The sequence below is a fragment of the Sparus aurata genome, chromosome 12 (assembly GCF_900880675.1).
Source record: "Sparus aurata chromosome 12, fSpaAur1.1, whole genome shotgun sequence".
In the NCBI taxonomy this organism is placed as follows: Eukaryota; Metazoa; Chordata; class Actinopteri; order Spariformes; family Sparidae; genus Sparus; species Sparus aurata.
In genome coordinates, this window is record NC_044198.1 from 5,673,659 (window position 1) to 5,683,387 (window position 9,729).

Genomic DNA, 9,729 nt, shown 5'->3' on the forward strand with positions numbered 1-9,729 from the left:
TCATCCATGTATTTGTCTTTGCATTGTGTGTGTGTGTGTGTGTGTGTGTGTGTGTGTGTGTGCAAGTGAGTGTGCGTTTGCCCCCACACCACCACAGCACCAACCACAGGAAGAGTGGGAGAGAGAGGAGAGGTGGACCACGGAGCGGTTAACCTCATGACATCACAAGCCCTGTGCCGATTGGCTGCTGCCGAAAGCTGGAGGGTTTATAAGCCAGCCGGGAGCCTCAGTTTCAGCAGCAGCATCACTGAGCAGCGAACAACATCCAGGGAAAACCCAGGAGATAAACTCAAGACAACCCACGTCCGTCTGCTTCCGCTCCAGCCGCTGAACTCCTGAAGCTTCTTCAGACTGCAAACAAGGTCAGAATGAATATAGGACAAACAGAGCATTAAGTTCACTGTGTACAGTGTTTGGTTGGCGTTTCTCTGCAACTCTTGTGGTGTGATGAGAGGTGGGAGGGCAGGTTAATATTTGTACAAGCTGCTGGGAATATGCTTTATTTAGCCTCGAAGAAAATAATTCGACATTTAGAACCTTGCACTGTGAAAAGGTCTGAGGTTTTTTCATGCATTATAGATACACTACATGGCCACAGGTATGAGGACACCCCTCTAAATACTTTTGTATACTTTTGGTCTGGGGCTGTATTTGATTTAAAGGGACATGGGCCTCTTCCAGTGAAAATAAATCCTAGGGCTAGCTTGTGATATTGTCAAGAAAAGTGATTCCAACTTTTTGGCAATAGGACGGAGTTCCATCTCTGTGCAGAAAGCCAGGTCAGTAAAGATAGGGTTTTCCCATTTTTTACCCCCATTTAACATCCTTAGGATGAACTGGAGCACCAAATGTGAGCTGGGCCTCCTCATCCAACATTAGTGTTGGACTTTACTAATGCTCTTGTTACTGGTTGGGAACAAACCCCTGCAGTCAGGCTACAACATCTAGTGGAAAGCCCAAAACCATATAAGTGAGGGCTTTTACAGCAGTACACTGATTACATGTCAGCTGTCACATATAGTGAACAGTCTCTATCGGTTGTACATACTTTTGGCCATCTCCTTTAAGCAAGTACAAGTACAGACTTTTCCAGAACTAAACAGCAAACATTTCTTTCAGCAGAAATGTTAATTTTTTATTTTCTTATTTTCCTTTTCTTAAAAACAAAACAAAACACTTGTGTATGTAGCTTGGAAAAAGTCCCACCCTCAAAAAAAAGCCAGTTTAGTATGATTCTCGCAAAAACCCAACACAAACTGAACTTATGAGAGCAAATGTCATTTGTTTTTACATTAACATAAGACATACGACATATAACAGTGGCCGAGTAACAAATGTCATCCTAGCACTGTAAATATGCCGTATACGGTGTAGTTTTCCAGTTAAGTAACACTTTTCTTTGTGTAAAGGATCATTATACCAACTGAAAAAGCTGTCTATGAAACATACTTGTACAATATTATCACAGTCAGTGTTGAGCAAACTCACATTAAACCCACATGAGGGTTTGGTTATCCGCCATAAAAGCTCCACAGTTTATTGCACTTAATTACAAGTTCTTTTTTAAGATTTTATGGAGGTGTAAGTCCGCCAGTGATTGGCCAGAGGTGAAGCTGGGGGCGGCAGTGCTTGATTGGCTCATTAGTGTCACAGTGACACCAGGGCAGGAAGAGGAAGCTGTGGGCAGCAGGAAACAAGGGTTTGGATTATGTGTCACATGACCAGGACCAGTCCCGACTAACCACACTGAGTAAACACACTGACAACACATACACACACACACACACACACACACATGCAGATTAACTACCGCCTCAGTCAACAGAAGAGAGTTATGAAGAGGCTCTGGTTATTTTTAGTTTCTCAAAGTAACATCCTAAGTCCAACAGAGTTTCCTAACATTGAAATCAAACCAAGAACTGAGAAGTTTGCTGATTTTGTGACTTTTGCTTGATTACTGTAGCTAGCTAGTTAGCTACCAAGACAAGCGAGTTGGTAGCCTAGCGATTGTTTTATGCTAGTTAAAAAGAAAGCCAATGATACATCGAAATGACATAGTTGTCATCACCCTCGGTTTGAAGTGTGCCTCTGAAAAACCTCAGTTTGGATGGCCATGTAGCCCCGGCACTTCACCTTACTGCTCCATCCCAGCAGGACTCAGGAATCAGCCTACTGCTAGACGTGAACATTCAAAACTAGCGGTATAGCTAAGTGGTGGGGGCGAGGGTTCCACTGGGATTGGGGCTTCATACTAGGCTAAGCTACTTTCCCTTGTCGCTTTAACTTTTTGTTTTCATTGCACAAATTCGAGACTCATACCGTTTATCTCATGTAACTCTCGGAAAGGAAGCGAAAAAGCGAATTTCCAAAAATGTCGAACTGTTATTTTAACCACAGCTGTCTAATCCTCACCCTTACAAGAAGACACAGCTACAGTCCTATTGCTGTACTTATGAGGACCCTTATTGATATAAACATTTCCTACCCCCAAATGACTAGAATGACTAGTCAAGATATCCCAAGTTTCTGAATATGTGTCAACTCTCGAGGTCTAAAAAAGCTCAGACTGGTCCTCACAAAGATAGATGCACATAAATACACACATCCGTACAATCATATGGGCGTCTGGCATGTTCCTGCTGCACTGTGGCTTTCCAGTTATAACCTTTAGAATTACACGGTATAGGACGAGTCCATCATTAAAGACAGAAGCAGACTCTCCGACTGCTGCTCCCACACTGTACATGAAAAGAAGATCTTGTTAAAGTAAGAGAGGGGAAAAGAGATAAAGTACGTGTTTTACAGCTGCTGTGAATTCCCTGCAGTGAAAGGAGGGATGCATTACACGGACATTTGGCTTATGTTGCTGATATTTCAATTAGGTAGTGAAAAAAAGAAAAGTGGTCTATACATGTACTAGTAAAAGTTACTGTTGCCCATGAAAAGACCAAAACCAACAATGAACTACTGTCTGTGTAGGCCTGATATATCTTGTTCTGCTTTTGTCGTGGAGCGCCATTGTTGTCCAACAACTATTAAAAACACATCAATGGGCCACACTGATCATTACCATGAACACACACTGTAGTTTGGTTTGACTTAATCCCATCCTGCTGCTATAAACTCACTAGAGCATGAAATGTGTATCACTCCTCTGCAGAAAATAGTCCCCAACAAGTGCGATCATTCCCTCTGTTTGAATAACAGTTATGAGAAAACTGCAAAATCCATCTGTTTTAGGAAGGAGTCTTCTTTGAATGTTTCATGTTCAAAGAGGAGCAAATGAGCTGAGAGCCACAGACAGGGCAGAGAAGTCAGAAAGTATTGAAAACATTGTTGGTTCTGGGCCAATGTTGGGATTCATTGACAAAATGCAAACTACAAAAACAATGCCGGCCTTATCCTCTGAGTTTTATTTTTGCGATGCTAGTTTAGCATTTTGCCTTTTCCCGTGGCATTACCAGATTTCGACTCTTTTTTGTGGAAAAAACCTTAAACTACGCATTAAGTTCTTGTGGATTTCAAGCATGTTTTATTTGATGGTATCTGTTCCTAAATCATACCTGTTATTATATCCCACCTTTTGGACCAGAATCAGCCAGAAACTTCCTGTCTCATAGTGAAACAAACCACAGACCAAAACGATATGATTTCCTCGCACTGATGACAGAGAAAAGGTTTTACTGAATCGAAACTGAGTTGTCAAGGACGCATAACCACTCGTTTAGGTCTGTAATTAAGGACTTAATGAGTTCTTGTGACATACCATGGCCTCAGGAAGTCCCACAGCTAGTTAAGTCGTATGACCATACAGCCTCCATTTTTAGGAAGGAATCTGGGAAAGGGGACTGATGTGGAGGCCTGGAGCTCATTTTCAGTTTGACATGTCATTGTGTTTCCTGTGAAGTTATTACCTCCGGCGTGTATTTTGGTGTCTCACCAACTGTGTGTATCATGATTATGTTTTATTGTGTCATTGTGTTGTACGATCATGTTTAATTGTGTGACTTGAACCTGCGTATGTTTTGGTTTTTCTGCCTTTCCAGACACCAAACTGTGACACAATGAAGGTGGCTATCGTTTTCGTTCTGCTCTTTGCCACGGTTCTCTGTCGGCCGGTGAGTCGCTCTTTTCTGTCAAGTCAAAACTTGAAAATAACTTTTGCACAACTGAGAATCGCATTCCATTTTTGACTTTATTTTCCACCAATTTTGAAAGTAGTTTTGGTGTATGTACTCAGATTTTTCGATTCAACTTGCAAATATCTTTGCTTGCTTTGTAGGCAAGAAAGGTTGCTGACAGTTCTGAGAGCTCTGAGGAAGTGGTGAGTATCCTGAGAGAGAGAGAGAGAGAGAGCAAGAACGACTGAGAGAGAGAGAGAGAGAGCACCACATTGACTGATGTTGGTTGTGTTCACAGGTGAGAAAACCAGCACCGCCAGCCCTCAAGAAACAGGCAGCAGTGGTTCCTCAGGCCCCTGCAGCACCTGTACAGGTACAATATCGGTTAAATTCATCCATTTACTCAGTGCTAGGTTACCAAACAGGCAAAGTAGGCAATCACCCCAAAGCCCTAGAAACCCAGGGCACCCCAAGAGTGGTTTGTCCCACCAAAAGCTATGTTCATTTTATGTTTCACAAGGGGTACAACTCATCCTGTAAAAAAGAGTTTTATAAAATCAGGCAACTCTGTTTCAAGCACACCAACACTAAGTAGGGTAGGTATGATGTGGTCCTACTGGTCAAAATGACATTCATTCCCTGTACCACCACTATGTGTACTTCCTGATGGCCTCAATTGTTTTGAGTTCTGTGAAGTTTAACATCTCAGCTGTCTTTTGGGAAAAGCTAACATCTGGTAATGCTAAAAAGGCAAAGAGCCTCCACAAGTTCTCTTTGACTAAAACATAAATGAAGGCGCAATAAATAAAACTGTTCCAGGAAAAAAAGTTGAAAAAAGTTAATCATATTCATTTGGTCTGATGTTGCAGGACATTGTAGCAGCAGCCGCTGCCGGCTCAGACGAGAGCTCCGAGAGTTCAGATGAAGACGCGGTCAGTAGAGATCAGTAACTTACATCAAATCAATCATTATTCATCAGGACATGCCTTGTTAAAGAGTCAGATTCTTACACCTTTTGTCTGACTACATTTATGACTTTGTGATTTTTGTAGCAGGCAGCACCTGAAGCTCCAGTAGAAGTCCAGTCGTCTGACAGCTCAGACACAGCTTCCACCTCAGACACAGCCTCTGTCAACAGCAAGGACAGTGAAGACAGTGAAGACAGTGATGATGATGATGAAACAGAGGAGAGTGTGAGTAAAAACATGCCAAGAACACATTTGGCTATATACAGTTTTTTTCATGGTTCAAATCAAGACTGTTGCCAGTCATTTTTGCATTGAGGGCGACTGCATTGCATGAGTAGGAACAGTTCATTCAAATGTCATGCAATTAAGTGGTCCACATATACTGTATGCCTATATTAGTTTACCATCTTTGAGACCAAGTTTCTGACAGCTCACCTCTGTGTCACCAGGAAACCGAGGAGGAGGATAGCGAAAGCTCCGAATCAGGCGAGTCCTCTACCGCTGTTCCCAGCACCCTCACCCCTGTGATTGTCACAGACGCACCCATGGCTGAAACCACCCCTCAGCCCATCGACCCTACCATCGTCACGGACACAGAGACAGGCCGCGGCGACAGCTACGGAGGCTACCCCAGTGACTACAAGTCCATCGACTACGTGGAGGAAAAAACCTACTACAAGGTCCCTGTTCCCTACAAGTCCTACGAGCTGGTTGGCACAGGAAAGAAGATGGCCTACGACATGACAGACGGCAATGAGGTGGAGAAGTCACTGCAGGTGTACAAGGTAAAGGTTAGTTTGAGCTTCCTGAGAATGTTAAGGCCGTCAAACAGTAGGGTGTGTTGGTGCCAGCAACTTCCAATGTCAAATTGTCCCCTACAGTTCCAAAAATGCTACCTTTTACCTTGTACTACCCAACATCAGCACACGTGGGTAGGATTTACAAAATGCCCAACTAATGCCAAATACAGCTAAACTCCAATAAAAACTTACAGCATGAATGAATTCTTCTGTTCCACTTCCCTTGACTTGCTGTCACTTCTAGCCAACTTTAGCTTGCCTTTTAAAGTTTAATTTAAATTTCAGTGCTTATACTTCAGCCAACACTTCAACTTTCTCCCCTTGCTGATACTTCAACAGACACTATTTCCCCTCTAATTAACTCTCTTTAGGACCTTCACTTGATCCCCTTTAGTGCTTTTAATTGACTTCAATTTGGCACGTTTACCCTCACTTCTACTTTTTTCAGTAATCTGTTCAAACAGCCACTTTGACTTCTTTTAGTGCTTCAACTTTCGGAACAACTATATTTCATTTAAGACTCTGAACATGTGTCAATACCACATGAATAAAAGAGTCATCATGTCTTTGTCTTTCACTAAAATTAACAGATAAAACAAACTTTTATTTCCTCCATCAGTGCAGTGTTTTATTTACGATGAACTTACACACAATACGAGCAAACTAACCCTCCCATCCCTGCTCTGCCTCCCCTCCAGGCTCTTCAGGTCCACTCTGATATCCTGGAGGAGGACACCAGCACCCCTGAGGTGGAGAGCCAGGGCCTGGACACCTCCTCAGGCATCTCTCAGGACCAGGACCTCCGCCAGGCCTCCCTCCCAGAGGAAGAGAGCACTAGCACCAGCGATGCCACCACCAGTGAAAGCGAGAGCTCCAGCACCCCAGAGGAAGAGGAGGAGGAGAGTGCAAGCACCGCCAGCGAAGACGACAGCACCAGCACCAGCCAGGAGTCAGAGGATGAGGAGAGCCAGAGCAGCGAGGAGGCCACAGCCACGCCCGGGGCCGCTGACAGCGACTCAGATGAGAGTGACAGTGCTGGGAGTGACTCAGATGAGCAGGCGGCGGGACCTGACACCACCACTGACATGCCAGTGGTCATCACTGCCAAATAAACCCTGACTGTCTTGGAAAGTGAGTGGACGGTGGTGTCTGTTAGATTCACAAAAAGAGCGCACACTGCATCGAGGTGTAAAAAGCCCCCTTCAGAGCCACATTCCACTGCAGGGCCAAACAGGGACATCCAGGGCTCAATTATTATTATTCTCAATGTGATTGACCAAACTCTGTGATACTTTGTGCATCCTTTGGGAGAAAGCAATGCTTTGTTTTCCGGGTTATATTTAAATAAACCATTAACTCCAGCAAACTGTGGTCTTGTTGCCCTGGCAAATCCCATGTTTGACCCTGCAGGGGAAAAGTGGTCAATGTAACTATATAGGATGTTGAAACTGTCGACTGCAACCTGCAACAGGAGGTTGACTCACCTCATGACCTTTCTCCCCTTCCACTCTCCCCTCCGTGGGGTAAAAGGTCAAAACTAGAAAAGAACAAAGACACACAGTCGAGTCCTGATATCTACACTAGCACGACACTGCATTTAATCATTGATTTATAACTGCAATATGCAAACCTACATTGTCTTTTTGCTTACAAAATAAGAGAAAAGTGCACCGTTTATTTAAATACTTGTAATCATTTTAAGCATTATAGAGGTTATACTTGACATTAAGCCATACATTTGCTGCCTGTGTGGCTTAGCTTTGTTGCTAGCTAATATCAAACCTGCTGGTGTAGATAGAAGGATGGAAACAAGAGGTACAGGGTTCAATCATGTATAGATGCAGTACACACATACAACACAGTCCTATTCATTTGCACAGTTCCTACCTACACTACATGTTGTTTGTCCCATGTTGTTTACTGTAATGTAACATATTGTACCATTTCTAAAAAATTAATAAAGATCTTTTTCATAAAAAGAGATGCTGGTTGTTGACATTTGTTTTAGATAGAAAGACAGAGAGGGTGCTGAGATGGCTGAGAAGTGGGATATAAGGAGCTGAAAACACAAAGCATGAGAGAGTCATAAACAATTATATGCAGAAATCCTCAAAAAGTGAAAAGGAGATGCTGATGAAGGCTCTCAGTCATCCAGGTCATGGTAATTCTAAGTGCTGTATCGTAGGAAACTGGACTTGTTTCAGTTTCCTGGAGAACTTTCACCTCTCATCCAAGAGGCTTCTTCAGTTCTAACTGTAGGAGACTTGCAGGCTTTTAAACTCTGTGTGGGAGTGTCCTTCAAGTAAAAATCTCGGCTAGAGAGGACAGGTGGTTTGAAAGAGGAGGAAAGGAATCCATCTGTGTCAAACTGGAACAACCGTCTTTGAACAGAGGAGATGGCCTACGACATTACTTGTCACCTACCTACAATGCAGTACTGAGTTCCCTCCCCAGACAGCTTAACTACCATTCATACCAACTTAGCCCTAGCAACCCACATGAAGACCGGTTGGTTCAACAACCAACAATTGGCCCTAACGACTCTGCAAACTCAGAGCACAGTTGGAGGAGAGTTGCAGGCTTTTAACCAATGTGTGGGAATGTCCTTGCAGAGTCGTTAAGGACAATCCCATACAGTGGTTTACAGCCTGCAACTCCCCTCCAGTTAGTTAGAACTGAAAAGGCCTCTTGGATGAGAGGTGAAACATCTTGAAGGAACTAAAACAAGTCCAGTTGCCTACAACACAGCACTTGGACACCACCGTCCACTCACTTTCCTACTTGGAATGGACTCAGGAGAGACTGAATGTGACATTTTTTGTAGAACATGACACAGCCCTTATTTTAAAGAAATCTTCTTGGGAAATACATACATTCAATGGAATGGGGTGGACACAGGTTGTTTCTGTTCAAAGCTAAAGGATAATGCCCACCAACACCTTCAAAGCTCACCAGTAAACACGATACGTAAAGATGACCGTTCATTCATCCACCATGTCTTCTGTGTAGCATCTCTGCTGGTTGCCTGGCACCAGCGCAGTAGTGACATGACTCCCGGCTGTTGTACTGCATGAAACTCCCAGGCTAGCTGTTTCCTCCTGCTTTCAGCCTTCAGGCTAAGATAGGTTAATCATCTCCTAATTCCAGGTCCGTACTTAACAAACAGTTCACCCAAAAATTACATTTGAGTGATTATTTACTCACCTTCACATCCATGGAAAGTTTTGTGTTCCACAGCAAAACCGCATTGCAACATTCTTCAGCACAACTGAAGTAGTTAGGTTATCTCTCACTGCCTAAAATCCTGGCCTTCTGTTGGCTTACTTTAGTGGGACATTGGCCTATTTTGCCCCACACAGTAACTACACTACAATTTTCACCATCCATTAGAAAGTGCTGGTACTGAGTAATAAATAACAATAGTTGTGAGTAAGCAACACCTGCACATTTTAACACTGTGGAATGCTGTGGAATTCATCATGATGAAATAAGTAACCATTAAATTACTTTATTAAATTCTAAGACACATTCTCTACACATTGATTACTCAACTTAAGATGATTTGGACAAAATGTAAGATATGGCGATTTAGCTTAAAACATAAAACAATATACCAGTATCAAGAAACATGATAAAACAGCAATGTTAACTTTAGATTGAAGTACGTATTGCAGAGATGTCAGCTGATGTTAGCATGCTAACCAGCTCCGCTTAAAGGTGGCAGATTCAAACTTGGCTATATGGCTAACTAAGCAGCCTTGCTACTGACAGCTAGTCCTGACAGCCAAACATAGCGAAGAGTATAGTGAGCAGCAGTTAGCGGTCATGCTGCCCCCTGTA

General features: G+C 43.1%; 1 protein-coding gene across 3 annotated transcripts; it reads left to right on the forward strand.

Moving 5' to 3' along the window:
* Positions 1-230: 230 nt before the first annotated feature.
* On the forward strand, positions 231-7,872 carry spp1 (secreted phosphoprotein 1). 3 transcript variants are annotated; one of them, XM_030434792.1, is made up of 8 exons: positions 231-362; positions 4,047-4,118; positions 4,283-4,324; positions 4,420-4,494; positions 4,991-5,053; positions 5,174-5,314; positions 5,539-5,880; positions 6,588-7,872. In XM_030434792.1, the coding sequence occupies exons 2-8, from the start codon at positions 4,065-4,067 to the stop codon at positions 6,999-7,001; spliced, it is 1,131 nt and encodes a 376-aa protein (XP_030290652.1). In that variant the 5' UTR covers positions 231-362; positions 4,047-4,064; the 3' UTR covers positions 7,002-7,872. The 3 variants fall into 3 exon arrangements, with proteins under 3 accessions (XP_030290652.1, XP_030290654.1, XP_030290653.1); XM_030434794.1 differs by having other exon boundaries at positions 5,539-5,874; XM_030434793.1 differs by having other exon boundaries at positions 5,177-5,314.
* The last annotated feature ends 1,857 nt before the right edge of the window (positions 7,873-9,729 follow it).